The 18,849-nt window shown below is 39.1% G+C and overlaps 1 protein-coding gene across 1 annotated transcript in view; it reads left to right on the top strand.

The window, feature by feature from the left end:
- The first annotated feature begins 789 nt into the window (after positions 1 to 789).
- Positions 790 to 18,849, top strand: part of NOX3 (NADPH oxidase 3) — a 70,091-nt gene continuing 52,031 nt past the window's right edge. Inside the window, exons 1-4 of the mRNA XM_073628956.1 lie at positions 790 to 942; positions 1,109 to 1,193; positions 8,468 to 8,613; positions 12,418 to 12,599. Of these exons, the coding sequence (XP_073485057.1) occupies positions 790 to 942; positions 1,109 to 1,193; positions 8,468 to 8,613; positions 12,418 to 12,599 (566 nt within the window). The remainder of the gene's footprint in view (positions 943 to 1,108; positions 1,194 to 8,467; positions 8,614 to 12,417; positions 12,600 to 18,849) is intronic.

Here is an 18,849-nt window from a genome sequence, read left to right as displayed (position 1 = left end):
TAGTGTCACTAATCAGTGCCCACCAATGCCAGCAATCAGTGCCCACCAGTGGCAGCAATCAGTGCCCACCACTGCCCACAAGTGCCACCAATCAGTGCCCATTAGCGATGCCAGTCAGTGCTGGCAATCAGTGCCGCCTTTCAGTGCTGCCCATCAATGCCCATCACTGCTGTCAATCAATGCCCATCAGTAATGCCCATCAGTGTTGCCCATCAGTGCCACCCATCAATGCCCATCAGTACCACCTATCGGTGTCAGTTTATCAGTGCCAACCAGTGCCGCCTATCAGTGCCCACCAGTGCCGCCTATTAGTGCCCATCAGTGCCACCTATTAGTGCCGCCTATCAGTGCTCATCAGTGCCACTTATTAATGCACATAAGTGCAGCATCTTAGTGTCTCCTCATCAGTGCCACCTAATCAGTGGCCATCAGTGCCGCCTCATCAGCGCACGTTAGGGTGAAGGTGAAAAATTACTTAGTTACAAAATTTACTGACATGAAAAAAGTAAAAAAAATTTTTTTTTTCAAAATTTTTGTTTTTTTATTTTTTTTGTAAAAAATAAAAAACCCAGCAGTGATTAAATACCACCAAAAGAAAGCTCTATTTGTGTGCAGAAAATGATAAAAAAAATTGTTTGGGTACAGTATAGCACGACTGCGCAATTGTCATTTAAAGTGCGACAGCGCTGAAAGCTGAAAAATGGCTTGGGCAGGAAGGGGGTGTAAGTGCCCTGTAGGCAAGTGGTTAAAGACTAAAATACACAAACAAAGCAAAGTATAAAATACGTGATGAAATGCCCCAAAAATCTCATGATCTTTAATATTTCTTTACAGTCCTCTTTGGCTTGTGCTAGAGCTTCTGCAATGTGTTTGAACTTTAACAGCATGCTGATTTTGATTCCAGTTAGTCGAAATTTTGTTTCTTTCCTGAGAGGAAGCATGGTGAGTTAAAAAAATAGTTATTAATGCATTTAAAGGTTTGCTGTTGTTGTGTTGATAAGATATGTTTTGCTTGTTTCTATTTTATGCTCCACTATGGTGCACATTTGCTATGATTATATCATTAGTGGTTTCTGCACTGTTATTGCTTTAGTTTGTTTTTGTTTAGTGCTGCACTGGAAATATGAGAAGACTGCTTGACAAAAACATTACATTTCACCGACTTGTTGGGTACATGATTGCCCTTCATTCAGGTAAATTAGCTTTTTGCATTTTATATAACATTTATTTGTCATCTTTCTATGTACCAGAAAAATGTTTTTTTAATTCATTTTGGACAAAATGAACTTACATTTTATTGTAACAGACAGGTAACTGCTATTATAGACTGCAGAAGACATTTGCAGCAAATGTTCTCAGTGATAAAGTCTATCAGTCACATTGGATTTAACAAGCTATTGTAGTTCCAGAAATATCTGCCATATGTATAGGTATATAAACTAATTGACCACTTTATTAAGTACACCTTGCTAGTACCGGGTTGGACTCCTTTTTACTTTCAGAGCTGCCTTAATTCTTCATGGCATAGATTCAACAAAGTTTTGGAAACATTCCTCAGAGATTTTGGTCCATATTGACATGATAGCATCACGCAGTTGCTGCAGATTTGTCGGCTGCACATCCATGATGTAAATCTCCCATTCTACCACATCCCAAAGGTGCTCTATTGGATTGAGATCTGGTGACTGTGGAGGACATTGGAGTACAGTGAACTCATCGACAGGTTCAAAAAAATAGTTTGAGATGATTTGAGCTTTGTGACATGGTGCATTATCCTGCTGGAAGTAACCATCAGAGGATGGGTACACTGTAGTCATAAAGGGATGGACATGGTCAGCAACAATACTCAGGGAGGCCATGGCATTTAAACAATGCTCAATTGGTACTAAGGTGCCCAAAGTGTGTCAAGAAGATATCCCCCACACTATTACACCACCAGCCTGAACTGTTGATACAAGGCAGGATGGATCCATGCTTTCATATTGTTTACGCCAAATTCTGAACCTACCATCTGAATGTTGCAGCTGAAATGGAGACTCATCAGACCTGGCAATGTTTTTCCAATCTTCTATTGTCCAATTTTGCTGAGCCTGTGCGAATTGTAGCCTCAGTTTCCTGTTCTTAGCTGGCAGGAGTAGCACCCAGTGTGGTCTTCTGCTGTAACCCATCTGCTTCATTGTTCGATGTGTTGTGCGTTCCAAGATGGTAGTCTGCACACCTTGGTTGTAATGAGTCATTATTTGAGTTACTGTTACCTTTCTATCATCTCAAACAAGGCATTTTCGTCCACACAACTGCCGTTTGCTGCTGTTTGAACTTCAACAAGTCGTCCTCACCATGTACAGATACCTAAATGCATTGAGTTGCTGTCATGTGATTGGCTGATTAGCAATTTGTGTTAACAAGCAATTGAACAGGTGTATCTAATAAAGTGGCCGGTGAGTGTGTATTTAAAAGTGAGCATATCAATGTACGGATCTTAAAGCAGTAGTAAACTCTCTCTATTTGAATTTGTACCCACAGGTAAGCTTACAATCAGGCTTACCTGTAGGTACAAGAATATCACCTAAACCTGCACTGTTTAGGAGATATTCACATCGACAAAAGCTGATGACATCACCCACGCATGCACAGTGATGCTCTGCTTTCAGGGCACATAGTACATTGTAGAGTACAGAGCACCATGCCGCAGCCGCAGCTCCCACATGCATGTGCAGAAGAGATGTCATTGTGGCCCTGGAATTCAAAAGGCCAGAGCCCGCAAGCCTGAAATGAAGACTGGGTGAAGATAGAAGCCCCGGCAGCAGTGACAGCGCACTGCTGGAGGGCTTCATTTGAAAGGTAAGTTTGTCTAAAAGTGCTAGTATGCAGTTTTACTAGCTAGTATGCAGTTTTACTCGCATACCAGCACATTATGGCATAAACCTGCAGGGGGCCCATTTTTATTTCCGGCCAGTTTACAATAGATGTTAGAATGAAGCATTGGATTGGACCTGTGTTAGCTCAGAGAATAAACTAGTAGAGATGGTATTGAGGATCCATTACCATAAACATGACTAAGACCATGGGTGCTTTACACAGATCTCTAGTAATGGTCATCCTAGGTATTAAGGGTGCCCTATTATTCATTATCCTGCAAATTGCAAATGACAGTATAGGTGCCCTGTATATCAAGCCTAGCAAATACAGTATTTTAGCTCTGGCTTCTTCACTAAAGAAGTCATTATGGGAGGTGTTTATTTTGCCTAGACCTACTGTATGGCTAGATACGTTTTCCTTTTTCTTCAACTACAGAGGGCTTTAGACCTGCACCTTCATCTCTCAGTTTGTGAAATCTTGGTGATTCCACTTTGCATCAGTTTTTTTTCTCAGCAAAGGCAAAAAGGCTAGTGACAATGCTGGGTATGGGGTAGAAATTGTTAAATGATAAATGCAGTTCCCTACACTCCTGTTGGTGATGATTAGTCCTAATGGCCAGATGAATTAGAAAGAAATCAAAAACTGATCATATATTTTTTTACATATCAGATTTATTATTATCACACAGACCCAGGGAATATTGATGCTGTAACACAGGGCTATTCCTTAAACCATCCACTGCCCAAGTGGAAAATGCAATGCTGGGTTCCTCTGTTTTGCAGCACTTCTGTCTGGCCTGTCGTAGATTAACCTCAGAAATTGCTTCATTATTGCAATCATCTTTTTACTTAGTTTCAGACCTGTGAGGCCTGAGAGAAAATTAGAGTTTGCTATACGTTAAAAAATACGTAAAAACGTATTGGGTAGAAGGATCTTCAGCTTAATTGGTATCTATTTGGTGGTTAGCCTGTTGAGAGGCTAATATGGATAGCCAACTCACTCACTGAAATATTGAAGGCCAAGAAATTTGCAGAATGGTTGTATGGGGTCCATTGACATTAAAGGTATTAGCTAAGGTCTTACACCCCTGGTTTCACTGTGATTCGCCTTTGGTAGCCACCTTTTAAGCATGTGGTTTGGCACCTATGTGCCCCCAGTAGATTATGCAGTGGGTTACAGATGATTAGATAAAATAGTCAGTTATTTCTGGGGTTTATTGCCAAGAGCTTCAGGAAATACTTAAAGCTAAAACAAGGGTCCAACCCTTCCCTACTATATCCAAAACTAAAAAAAAATGCTTTGCCATGCTTGGCCATGTCCCTTATAGTGAACAGCGCACCTAAGTGCTTAAAAAGAGTACCAGTGAACACACTAGGATGCAGGAGAGGAATTAGGAATGCAGGAGAGCCCAGAGAAAGCAGGTACCACACAATCAGCACCAACAAATGGACAGAAGGTCAAGCAGCATAATAAAGAGAGAAACCTCAGTGCACAAACATATGCCAGATGGCCAACCACCAATAACCAATTGGCTGACTGGAGTAGCCCTTTGTCAGTCTAACTGCCCGTTATTTTACATGCTTTGATACTACAATGGCATACTAAAAAAAGAGCTATCACAAAAAAACAAAAAACAAAAAAAAAAAAACATTGAATATCTTAAAACATATACAAGGAAAGAAAATAAGTTTTTAATTGAATATAGGCGTTGACAAAAATGGTGATTCTACTCTAAAGCAGTCACAGTGTTTTATGGAATCAGGTTCAATGCATATAACACATTTCACTTTATCTCTGATTTGTCAAATAAAGTGGAACATGAAGTATAATTTAAATTATATTGAATAGGTACATTTTTTCAGCTTATTAGAGAGATCTCAAAATGATCATATCCTGCTAAATGTATCCACTGATGCTTTTCAAGCAGTGTTTCAAATAATTGGCTTCTTCTGCGTTTAAAAATATACAAAGCCTACTTTATTAGCATCTGCCATTATCTTGCCGCATCAATAACAGGTTTTTCTAATAGAGGTGAGCAACCTTGAAAGAAGTGCATTTAGATCTGTGTTTACGTGCTAACCTTTAATTTCTCATTGGTTCTCAGTTACTTCAAATGCAAGCTTTAATTGCTAAAATTGGAAAGGATGTAATTAGGGCCTGTTAGAGCCAGTGCATTTTCAAAGAGGAATACACAACACTGTTATCTGTAATCAAGAGCCAAACTAAAAATGCCACTCAAGGGATCTGTGCTTATCCTGGCTTTTCATCTTCACACATCTTTGTACAATAATGAAGCTATGCTGTCAGTATCCCATTAATAAAGAAGGAGAACACAAACATTTTTCATTTTCACACTTGCCTGGATTCATTGCTATTAGTTCCCTTTAGATTCTGGGCCTGGTATACTAAAGCAAATTAACAAAAGCAGGAATAAATTGTTACAGTACTCTGGATAGTGAACTCAGATGTTCATACGCATAGAGACTGAGATCCTGGAATTTACTTGTTGGGTCCTGTTGCCTTATGCTTTTGTGTTTCTAATTACATTTAGTGTGATTTGTTGCTAGGCTTCTATGTAGGGGCAAGGACATCCAGTGCTCAGGGCAAAGATACCAAACTGCACCACCCTCCCCAGGTTGAGCAGGGGGTGGGGCTAATAGTGCTGAAATGTATGTAATGGTTGCAACATGCATTAAAATTGCACCAATAGTTGTGGCGCACCACTGCAAATTCCCACAGTGGCTAACAGGGGCAACGGAAATTTTTTTACCTGCATTGGTGGTATCACTGGAAGTAAACATATGCCCTGCATCGGTAGTGTCACTGTAAGAAAAAAAAATGCCATTGCATTGGTGATGTAATTGAAAAGAAAAATGCCCCTGCGTAGGTGGTGTTACTAAATAGAAAAAAATGCTGCTGCATCAGTGTCAGTGGGGGAAAAAAATGTGACCGTATCGGTGCCAGTGGGAGCAAGAAATGCCACTGCATTGGTTGTGTCAATCCTAAGAGGACTGCTTTGGCATCGGTCAATGGGTTGAAAGAGAAGCTGGGGAAAGGGGGGCTCTTTGGGGTGCATTTATCTGGGAGTCCTTGTGGGGCTTTAGTGAAGGGAGGAGAGCTGAAGGGCCCTGGGGGAGGTAGGGTGGCTATGAGTCTCTTTGGGTCTTTGAGGGGGAAAGTAAAACTCTGGGCCTGAGTTGCTCCTGCCACCCCTGTGTTTTGACAGTTCAGATTTCCTTTTCAGCCTGTCTCCCACCTGGGAATGAAGGCAATTTCTACTTATTTCCTTCTTCGGTCATTTGATATTTCACATGACAAGGTGAGATGAGAAGTAGGCTGTTCTCATTGTGCACCCTCTCTCCTTGGTCTCCTCAACCCACAGTAGGCTGCCATTGGAAGAAAGAGAAAGCAGAACCCTACCTCTAGCAGCTATCATGGACCCTGCTTTGCCAGAAGGGTATGACACTGCTTTCACTCTCGTCAATCAAGCAGTTAGAGGACTAAGTGACAGCAAGTTTCAGCCACACTGTGTTCAGGGCATCTGTCCCCCCCCACCCATTCCCCCAGCCCTAAGTTCAAAGGGTTGCATGCTTCTGCCCATTACTGTGACATAGGTTCCAGTAATCAGTGAGGGAAGGGTGATCACTGAGTTATAATTATGTATCTAACCCAACCAAACCCTGAGTTTCTTGTTCAGTGGTATGGATTGGGATGATGATAAATATTTTGGTCACCTTTCTAGAGTGTTCTCGACCTCCTGAGTTTCTGCCTGGAAAGTATGTGTGTCAAGAAGGATCTCTAAATGGGACTTGTCCCAAACCGGGAAATGTGCTGGAGGACCAAGGACTTTAGTTGCCTGCTGTAGTAGATTTCTAGAGGTATCAGGATTTGCAAAGACTATTTATGCTAAAGAGTGTGGCAGAGAGGCTGGGTAGAAACCCATCAATCAAGGTATGTGACTCTTCTACAAGGGTCAAGAGCCAGATTTATTTGGGAGAGATCTACTGCGACTCAAGAAAGACTATGACTGTTTTTAGAGGGTCATAGATCTGTTTGGCTGCTCTCACAAGCCAGCAATTACCAATAGGCTGTTCTTACCGGGCCAACTACTACTACCACTTCAGAATACCTGCTCTATTTTTTTGCTCTTTTTGGGTATCCTGAACCCATGAATTGAGTAAATCTATAAAAGTTAAAAGACTAAAGCCGGGCATACATGGATTGAAATTTGGCCAGTTCTGCAGTGATTGCCCAAATTTTGATTCATGTATGGGCAGGCTGGTTATATAAAAGTCAATCTACCGATCAACTTCTGTACAACCACCCTGTCAGATTTTTCCCCAATCAATCAGTGCCACTGGCTATAGCCAGCAGCACTGATTAGTGTATTCTGATGGTGGCAAAGTCTCCCCTCTGTCAGAATAACTCAGCAGGAAGGATTTTCCCATCCACATCGAGTGTGTGGATCAGAGAATCGGGTAATTTTTTTGTTCACCAGTTAATATATAGGGGCCTAAAGTGACTGGCACCCAACTTATTTACCAAACCCACTATAATACAAGAACTAGACCCTGACATGGAAATGTTAGCCTTCTAAATGATTTAGGGGGTAATTCTGCACCACCCTAAGAGGAAGAGTGCTACACCTAACTGATCATATATTGATATTCAGTGTATGCAGTCCAAGCCTTGTTTGTCTTTTTGGGCCTTCTGTTTTAGCTAGTAATAAAACATTAAGCACTGATGCTTTTTACAGATAAATCCCAACTTCGACACCCCTCCCCGATCCCTGTGAAGACTCCCCAGCATTTATTATATGGAAGAGCAGGGATTTATAATGTGAAAACCCATATTAAAATGCTTTAAGGTCCATATTTATAAAAGCAGTGAAGGTCACCTTTAATATTTTATTCACTGTTGGTGAATCAATCCTGTCATTTAAAGCACATGCACCAGGAAGCTTCATCTGCAGCGAATTTCTGGTGAATGTCAGATTAACTGCTTTGTAAAAAGCACTGTAAAGAAACACTGCTATAATGATATAAAAAGTACTGGCTAGAAATCCACTATGTGTTCCCTATATTCTTATTAATGTTACCTTCCTCTGGAGAACGTAGAAATACTGTCACCTGCTGTACACGTGGTGACTTTAATTTTAACTTAGAAAAAAAGATTTTGGAATAGTTGAATAAGCTCTGTAAGTAGACCATGCTGTGAGAGTCCATTATAGACTTCCAGTGGGAAATATATATAATGATATGAAGGAATGCAGGTATCCTTTTTAAACTTAATAGTATGCCTGAAATCTTCCAGGACAGAAAAACAACAGTTTAAACTAAAGTATTACTTTTAAACTGAATAGTAGACAACACCATCTGATATTGCTGCCTGGTTTAAAATGGCAAATTACATTTAATTAAGCAACTGTACATTTATGTGAAATATTAGACTGCCCACATACTCTGAGATTGGTCTGGGAATTCTATGACTGCTGGTAGATATGAGTCTAAAAAAACAATTTATACAGTCCTCTGTAAAATCTTTAAAATTCATTGAATGTCTAAGTTCTGAATTTGCATAGTTTTTATTAACATTTATTTTTTTCCAGCTATCCATATTGTAGCCCATTTAATTAATATAGAACTATACCACAGAAGTCAGTCATTGGACGCCGGAGGATTATGTAACACATTGTCATATATTGGCAATCATCCTAATGAGAGTTATTTAAATCCTGTCAGAAGATATGACACAGTAAGTTGTTTTTAACTGACTTTGATAAAGCACAATACCTCCAATTTTTCTGAAGGTTTAGTTTTATATTTTCATTTTAATTAGCTTTGTGGCCCTTTTTCAAAAGCTGTCCATTCTAAAGCACAATGCCATGCACTTTTGCATTTATTCTACCTCCAATAAGGCTACCAATTGGACTGTGTGACATTTCCAAAACCCCTGGCAGGGCAGCTAAAGGAATTGAATAAATTAAATTGAAAAAAGCATATGGGAGCAGTCTAGTAACTGGTGTCCGAACTTCACACAATGAGGTTGATTTACTAAAACTGGAGAGTGCAAAATCTGGTGCAGCTGTGCATGGTAGCCAATCAGCTTCTAAATTCAGCTTGTTCAATTAAGCTTTGACAAAAAAACCTGGAAGAGGATTGGTTTCTATGTAGAGCTGCATCAGATTTTGCACTCTCCAGTTTTAATAAATCGACCCCAATGTGTGTAGTCTCATGTAACCCTATATACAATGGAAAAATTGTCTTGTGGGTGAACAAGAGTGTGCACCTCCTACGGCAGTGGTTACTTTCAGAGACTAAGCAGCATAAACCAGAATATTATATCATAAATGTTATTTTTTAAAATTCATCTAAAAAAGATATATCAAATATAAATCACTTTATTAGAAAATTACATCCATCACCACCTAAAAATTATAGCAAGAGGAATGAGTTATAGTTGTAAGTTCAACCCCACATCCCATAAGTCTTTTAAGCAACATTTAAAAAAGAGGGCAGGACTTTTAAAGGGGTTGAGACCTTCATTCAGAATAATTAATTGAAACAACTGTATGTTAAAAATTAGCTTTTAATAATAAATGAATGTTTCAATTGGGTAAACATCCCCTAAAAGCATGTGCAAAAAGTTATATACAGGCATACCCCACTTTTAAGTACACAATGGGGTTTATTTACTAAAGCTGTAAAGTGCAAAATCAGGCTCACTTCTGCATAGAAACCAATGAGCTTCCAGGTTTTATTACCAAAGCTTAATTGAACAAGCTGGGGTTAGAAGCTCATTTGTTTCTATGCAGAAGTGAGCCCGATTTTGCACTTTCCATCTTTAGTAAATAAACCCCATTGTGTACTTAAAAGTGGGGTATGCCTGTACATCCTCACAGCTAATGCAACCCCAGATTAGAGGTCTTCCCCCTCAACAGTCCAATATAGAAAATGTGAGTCAAATATACTATTGCACATAGAAGAGAGGGGGAGGGGTGCCTCATCTGAATGCTTTAGCTTCCTTGGGTGTTTAAAGGGGGTACAGTTAAGGATGATTAAAGAAATATCCAGGACATTAAGCTATGTCCAGTGCTAGAGGGTCATATTAGTCAGTCTTCTCTCCCAAAATGATCACAGATGGCAGTGGTATAGGAGAGGATGATAGCAGATGTGAATATTGCCAGGAAATATGCAGCCCTCCCACTACACCAACACAAAAGGGAGGGGGCTCCTTCAGAAACCACCCAAAAGAGGAGGATAGTGTCAGTTTTACCTTCAATTCTTCATATCCAGTAAGTGCAAGTAAAAGGTCCTATTCTACTAGCCAAGCCATAGAGCACCACTAGGAAAGGGGCTCAAGAGGTTCAAAGAGGATTCAAGCCCTACTCCAATGAGAGTCCTGATCTTTGCTGTTGCACGACTTGTAATCTGTGTTCATGCGGGTGATTACTGAGTAATCACCTCTACAGCCCCTTTCCTAGTGGTGCTTTATGACTTGGCTAGTCGGATAGGAACCTTTACAGCCGTGGCCAAAAGTTTTGAGAATGACACAAATATTAATTTTCACAAAGTCTGCGGCCTCAATTTTTGTGGTGGCAATTTGCATTTACTCCAGAATGTTATAAAGAGTGATCAGATGAATTGCAATTAATTGCAAAGCCCCTCTTTGCCATGAAAATGAACTTAATCCCGTAAAAAACCTTTCCACTGCATTTGTGAAGAAGGCTTCAGGTTGCCCAAAAAGTCCAGCAAGTGCCAAGATCGGGACGCCACCAGTGCAGAGCTTGCTCAGGAATGGCAGCAGGCAGTGTGAGTGCCCCTGCACGCACAGTGAGGAGAAGACTTTTGGAGGATGGCGTGCTGTAAAGAAGGGTAGCAAAGAAGCCACTTCTTTTCAGGAAAAACATCACGGACAGACTGATATTCTGCAAAAGGTACAGGTATTGGACTGCTGAGGACTGGGGTAAAGTAATTTTCCCTGATGAATCCCCTTTCCTTGATTGTTTGGTGCATCCGGAAAAAACCTTGTCCGGAGAAGAAAAGGTGAGCGCTACCATCAGTCCTGTGTCGTGCCAACAGTAAATCTTAAGACCATTCATGTGTGGGGTTGCTTCTCAGCCAAGGGAGTGGGCTCACTCACAATTTTGCCTAAGAACACAGCCACGAATAAAGAATGATACAAAAACATCCTTGCATTTACTATGAGGATGTATATAACTTTTTGCACATGCTTTTTAGGGGATGTTTACCCCAATTTAAACATTTTAATTAATTTATTATTTAAAGCTAACTTTCAAGTTGTTTCAATTAATTATTCTAAATTAAGGTCTCAACACCTTTAAAAGTCCCGCCCTCTTTTTCAAAAGTTCCACCATTTAAAAAAGATAACATTATCTTTCCACAAAACCACCCCGTCAAAAACATGAAATAGTAGCCACACCAAGTGGTGAGTCGAGAATAGAACCAACTCCTTAACCATTGACTCAACAACACCAAATAGTGTATACCACCTCACGGAAGGGCAGAAATCTGCAATAAAGGGCTACCCACAAATGGAGTCTAAAAAAAGGTATATGTTTAAAGAAGAAATAGAATGTAATTATGCTAACATAATTATAACTGCCCATTGTAAGTACTGTCTTGCAGTTGCGTAGCAGGCAGAGGAAAGAGTACAGTAAGCTTCATAAATCATAAGTGGTGTGTGTAAGGTTAGAGCACTACTCACCAAAGAAATTCCCTTCCATTCATAAGGAAAGAAAAAGGAGAGAAAAGGTGTGGATATAGGTCTATTTCTTCAGAAACACCGGAAAGCTAAAAGACTTGAACTGGAATTGCTTGGTACTTGTCTTAATAATACATCATCTTAAAGTGACCCATAGAGCCCTTTCACACTGAGGCGCTTGAAAACTGCCCATAAAACACTGAGTGCTTTTGCGGCGCTTCTGAGGTGCTTCTGCGGCGCTTTTCAATCACTTTTGAGGTGTTAGCAGTGCGCTTTTTTGAAGGTCACGTGACTCAAAAACTGCTTCAAGAACCATTTTAAGGCACTTCCCATTTATTTCAATGGAAAGGGGTGCTTTTGAGGCACTTTTTTTAGCGCTCCAAACATGCTCCATAGATGCTGCTTGCAGGGGTTTTTTCACCTCCCTGCCAGCGCACCACCCCGATGTGAAAGCATTCTTTGATTTTAATGGAAATAAGCTTTTGCAAGCTTTTCCTGGATTTTTTAGCACCAGAGCACTTAAAAAACACCTCAGTGTGAAAGGGTTCTTATATTTGAACATGCAGGACACATTTTAAGGATCATTTAAAGAAGAGCAAGGTAATGAAGATTTTCACACAAGTCAATGATGAAAATAATACAAGTTTTACATAATACTCGTGATAATTCCTTCAGTTATTCTTTTCAGTTTTTATAAACCAGCAGCAGCAAAAAATAAGCACAGTGATCATTTGTGACGTATTTGTTACTTTGGTTTTCACACTTAGGCTTTGTAAATCTTGCCGATAACATACTAATGTCTTTTTATTGTATGTATTTATTATTGTATTCTAGAGCATAACAAAAGAAACAATTGTTACATTGGCTGGGATCACTGGCTTTATAATCACATTGGCACTTGTGTTAATTATAACCTCATCCACAGAGACCATAAAAAGGTCATTCTATGAAGTTTTCTGGTATACCCACAACCTATCCATTGTTTTCTTCATTGGACTTGTTATACATGGTGCAGGGTAAGCATACAAATTCTATCAATTTTGCTTATATTATTACAAGGTGGTGCCTGAAATGTGAATAATTAATGATCTCGTAACTTTATACAGACCCAAATTATATACTTTTGAACAATGTATGGGGCGACATAAATGAAATATCTTTGAGGTTAACCACTTCCAGACCAGCATGTTATTTGTTTCCAGGCGATTTTTCTGTTTTCAGTGCTGTGATAGTGTTATAGACAGTTATTTGGCCATACAATAGTGTACCCAAATAAAAATTACTATAAGAGAGAAAAAAATGCAAAACAAAACAATTTGGATTAATTACATTTACCTTTATTTTCTAATAAATTTGAATCAATAATATATTTTCACGTCTAATAGATAATGATTACAGTTGTTTCCTGGATTAAAATTATAGGCTGACTGTGTTCATCCATAAAGTGATCATTGCTATGTGCACCAAATGCTCCAAAAGCATATTGATTAGTAGCAAAAAAACTCCACCTCTCCCCAATCATAGGGGTTAGAGGCATCTTACTACCCCCCCCCCCCCCCCCAACCAATACACACACACACAGCACCCATACCCCAATCATTGGTGGTCAGTCTGGTGGTCAATCTTTTAAAATAAAAATCCCATTCATCCCATTCAACCAATCATGGTTAGTGGCAGTTTAAAACCCACAACTTTCCATGGCTTAAGTAATCAACTGCTTTTCCTTTCAGTGCTGGTAAAGAACACCAAGAAAAGTTAGTTAACGGGAAGTTAATTTCCTTCCTTCCTTCCTTCCTTCCTTCCTTCCTTCCTTCCTTCCTTCCTTCCTTCCTTCCTTCCTTCCTTCCTTCCTTCCTTCCTTCCTTCTCCATTGTAAGAGGAAGGGGAGGGCTGACTTGTTGGTTCACAACAATCAAAAGGCACAGAACCACTCTGGTTGGCTCTGTGCATTTGGCCTGTGAGGTGCTCTGTCTAATTACAGCTTCATAACAGGTATTGAGAAGGAACCTCTTGAGCATTTGCTATAAAAGCAAAGATCTTCATAAATGTTGTTTAGGATTTACAGGTTCCCCTGCTAGCCATTTAACCGCAGTGGCTAATCATGTAGTGGTTAAACAGTATTTGGTCTGTCTGTGAGAGTTTGGAGTAAAGAAGGAAGATTTGCATAAAACATTCTAAACTTGCACTGTGTTGCCTTATGGGTTTATGTGAAATCTCCAGTAATCGCTGTAAAATATTGCAATTAGAAATATATTTCAGTTAGAGGGAAATGTATTTAAAATACTGAGTGTTGTGTTGGTGTTACTGTAATTAGTTCAACTTCAAAAGGTTGGCCTTTTGTTTTCCCTGATAACATCTCACCTGGGTAGTAAACAACAGCCTTCTTTGACTCATCCAATCAGGCTGTGCCCAATATACATTTTACTAGGTACAGTGACCAATTAGGGAGAATTATATTAGCCACACTACTATATTAGCCACACTACTATTAGACGTGAAAATATATTATTGATTCAAATTTATTAGAAAATAAAGGTAAATGTAATTAATCCAAATTGTTTTGTTTTGCATTTTTTTCTCTCTTATAGTAATTTTTATTTGGGTACACTATTGTATGGCCAAATAACTGTCTATAACACTATCACAGCACTGAAAACAGAAAAATCGCCTGGAAACAAATAACATGCTGGGGGGGGGGGGGGGGGGATATAATGCTTTGTGACCAAGCTAACTCACTCTTTGGTGTGGGAACAGACAGCAGTCAACATGGGCTGACCTGAAGTTAACAGGTGATCTAACTCTATACTTGCATCTTATATTGTATTGTATATATGGTTCTGTGATTAATTTGTAAATATCATGTAAGCCAGGGGACCTACACTGTACATTGTGTTGTAAATACTGTCTGGTGTGTAATTTGTATATATTATGTAACCCTATTAATAAATGTGTATTGCGGATGGAACTACCTCTTTGTTGTAAGATCTCTCAGATCTAGATATGTATATGTCCATACTACCACAATGATTGAGGTGTATGCACAAAATAAAGAACTAGTCAACAAATGGCGACCACGAAGGGTGGGAAAAATTTGGTGGTCTCTTTCAGCAATATCTTAAGGGGTTGCAATATCTACAAAAGGTACACTTTGAAAGGGTTTTTCATTTGAATGCTAAAAATGAACATTGGGTGCTCTATGTGCTCGATATAGAAAGGGGCTATAAGAAATAGCTGTGTTCTACAGTGTGTAATTAATAGGGAGCCTACGAGGAACACATAACTTTTGTTAAAAGCTAAATATAATATAGAATTGGTACATGAAGAGTCCAGATGCATTAGAAGGAGATGAAAAGAGCTGTTGCCCAATGTTTCTATGCATGAAGATTCAGTCTATTTAAAAAATTTTTGAAAGATGTTTCCTGCATGTATGCATATCAACAGGAATTGAGAGCACAGCACAAAAGATGGATAGGGAGGACAGACAGTCTTTGGAAAATGTGCTACTTGTAGCTAACAATATTGGCAAACTATTGCCAGGAGTGCACATAACATTTCATGCAGATAATGTCTTGCAACGATGTAAATTGCTGGGAGTTGCCAACTCCAGAGATCAGGTTAAAGTTTTACTATTAACAGTTAACTTAGACACATGGTCTTCCCTACCAGACCGTGTTAAAGAAGGAAGAGCAGATTACAATGAAACTGTAGATGAATTGCTAAAAATAATATATCCCTTTGACCTAGGCTTAATAGCAGCGTATAAAACAAAACAGGAAAATAATGAGAATCCACTTCTTTATGCAAACAGGCTATGGTCAGCTTACTATGTAGGCAAACGGAGAAACGTACACAGAGATGACCCAGAGTACAAAACCCTCCTAATAGCTAATGCCCATCCTTAGCAACTGAAGAGATGTAATTGATTGCCGTTGAGTTTAGAATTCTGCTGTTAGGTTGCAAAGTTTTTCAGCTTTTGGAGCTAATTTATTTTACAACCTAAAAGGTGAAGGATTTGCCAAAAGGGTTAAAATGGCTGATACTCATTCATAAAATGATTACGAGGTGAATAACAAATGACATTGAGCTACCCATCTAGAAAAAAATGCAATTACAAAATCCAGTTTACAGGCAAAAAATATTATCATGAAATTATTTCTTTTTACATTTTTTTATATATATTTTTTTAGTTTTTCTACTACTGCCACTACCCAAGAAGGAACATAAAATGATCCCTGAGGTAGAGCAGCAAAGAACCTCTGTTACTTGATGGTAGCTGGATCCACTGCCCTGTAGTCATAGATGAAGAGGGAACACCAAATGGAAACAGGATGACCTCCTACATAATATTATATATTACAGTGTTCATATTATATACTGTATATAATACATTTATGGCAATGCCTCACATAGACACAGAAAAATGTATTTACCTGTTTCTGACATGTACATGAATCAGGAGCAAGTACTGACACTTTTGGTGTTGCATGCCAACGGAATTTTAAAGGGTATCTATGTACTGTATGTGAAATTATTGTTTTTCTTAAATATAGTATGCTGATTGCTGTTATTATTTTTTTTTTCATTTAGTTTAGATGATATCTTCATTTGGTTTCCTATTTTAAACTTCAGAACATATTACTTTTTGTTTTATCCGTTACAATATTTGTATAGCCTGGTAATAGCAAATAGGTTTTACTCTTGTACTAATTCCTTCTCGTTCTCAACGAACAGTAGATGGACTTATATTTTGCTTTTTCTTCCTGTGCTGCTCTCACTTAAAAAGGAAAGGGGGCATTCTGTTGTTCTTACCTTAGGTTATGTATAGCGCTTCATAAACTGACAACGTTAGATAAGTACCGTACCTGTAATGAATAAAATAATAAATAAAAAATAAATAGGTTCTAAGACAACTTGTCCTGAATAAATGTGAAATATTTCTCTGCCAATTGGCAAACAAACAAGGGGACTTGGAAATCTGTGGGTTAGCTGTTTTTTAAGAAAGCATGTTCATTGCTGCTGGACTGCTTGGTGCACCTTAACATTTTAGTCAGTATAGCTTTGGACTTGCAAAGTTATTATTTTCAGTGGGATTCCATGGTTTTAAAAAAGCCAAGAAGTCCAATATTCTCCCACAGCCTCTGAGCTGTTTTTCCAGGGTCAAAGAATAGGTAATAGTTGCTGTTCAAAGGGTAGCACTCATCTTCCAAAAATGGAGAGCTTCTACATGATAGTTGAGAGTCTCTTTAAAGCCGCGTACACACAGCTGGACTTCGACAGAAAAAGTCAGATGGGAGCTTTCAGTCGGACATTCCGACCGTGTGTATGCCCCACTGGACTTTTTCTGTCGGCATTTCCGACGGACTCAGATATAGAACATGTTCTAAATCTTTCCGTCGGAAACGCTGACGGAGTTTAGCCCGTTGGCAAGTCCGGCTGTGTGTACGCGGCATAACTGTCTGCTAGCTCTGGTCTAATTTACAAACCATATTCTTTTATAGTGTTTCAGTGTATACAGTTATAAAAGTATATACGGTATATTTCTGTTTCATAATATTCTTCTTTAAAATGGTCTGTTTTGAGTGTGTTTCCCTCAAAAATATACAGTATAGAAAAAATAATGTGGTATCATATTAAACAAAGTATGTATGATTATTTTTGCAGAGTACATCACTGATATGAACTTTGGAATATGTTTAATTGTAAAATAGAGTATAACAAAAGGAGATGATGATCACTATGATGATATTAATGGATAAATAGGTGCATTCAATATCTAGATTTTAACTGAATGTATGATAATGATGACATTGTTATCATTAAAAAATCTTTTTTTTTTTTTTAGTTTTCCCTTATAGAATGCATAACAGAATCTTGAAATTCATGCCTCTTACATTGGTATGCCTATTCTTTTTGCTGATCATCCGTAAAAGATTAGTGAATAATTGCAACCCATATTAGCTTTATTAATGACAGCAATGTCTGTAAACAATTGTATTATGACTCTGTTGATAGATATCAAACTGTAAAATCAACTATATTTTGTTTATAAAGCAGAGCTCCAGGCTCCTTCAGAAAAAAACAACAAACAAATATTGTAGCTGCTGACTTTTAATATTAGGACACTTACCTGTCCATGAATCCAGCAATGTCTTCACCCGAGCCAATTTTTCAGTCGGCTCTTGGGTGCTGCTGCAGCTACCATCTCGGATAAGGGAGAACGACAGTAAAGCTTTGCGGCTTCATTTCCGGTTCCCTACTGCGCATGTGCGAAGCGCGCTGCACTTTATGAATGGCCCGGTGGCGAGGGGAGGAGGAGGGGGGCCAAACTTCCGGATGAGTTCACTGCAGCAAAGTCAGCTGGAAGTGAGAGTGGGTACCTGTCAACACCAGGAGGCAGGAGGCAAATGAGGAGAGCTTCACCTTTTAATGCAGGAAACATCAACATGTTTACATGTGTATATACCAGAATTAGAGTATTTTTAGGTTAAAGTGTATCTACTTTTTTTTAGTTTTGGATCAAGTAGGAAAGGATTAGAACTCCTTTCAAGTTTTTTTTTATTTCTGTTTATGGCGCTGCTGAGTAGATTCAACCTCTCTATTTGTCTAGGTGATTGTGGTAACCAAGACAAAAAATGATGGGAAATTCAAACTTTTACAGTTGTCAGAAGAACAGAAGTGTCAGAAACCATGAACCAGACCGAGACAGAAGTACAGTAAAATCACACTTGTTTATTAATAAAAATAAAAAGGTAAATAGAGTATGCGTAGTCAAAGCATAGCCAGAGTCCAGTAACTGGATCGGTTGGTAGTCAGCCAAGCCAGAGTTCAGTAACCAGATCGGGTAATCAGCAAAGCCAGAGTTCAGTAACCAGATCGGGTAATCAGCCAGGCCAGAAGTCAGGGATCCAAGTAGAGGAACAGCAAGCAGGATAAGGAGCCAGAAGGGTTTTCAGCAAAGCCAGTCTTTAAACAGGAATGCAGGAGATGGTTTCTTGTGATGTGACCAAGGCGAAGGCAGGAATGAAGTGAGCTGGAGATCTTTAAGTAGGCGGGACTGACGAGCAGATCCACAACAGCTGGTTAACTGTGGAGAGAGATGAGAGCTGGCAATTAGCCGACAGCTGAGTGGCCAGCTTAGAAAAGGAAGGGCTGAGCCAGGCCTGACAGTATCCCCCTCCTCAACGACCCCTCCCCCTCGGAGGACCACCAGGCTTGAGGGGAAAACGTCTATGGAAATCACGGAGGAGGGCAGGAGCATGTACGTCC

This window comes from Aquarana catesbeiana, linkage group LG04, assembly GCF_042186555.1.
Source record: "Aquarana catesbeiana isolate 2022-GZ linkage group LG04, ASM4218655v1, whole genome shotgun sequence".
NCBI lineage: Eukaryota > Metazoa > Chordata > Amphibia > Anura > Ranidae > Aquarana > Aquarana catesbeiana.
The sequence above is the reverse complement of the archived record's forward strand: the minus strand, read 5'-3'. Positions and strand labels throughout refer to the sequence as shown.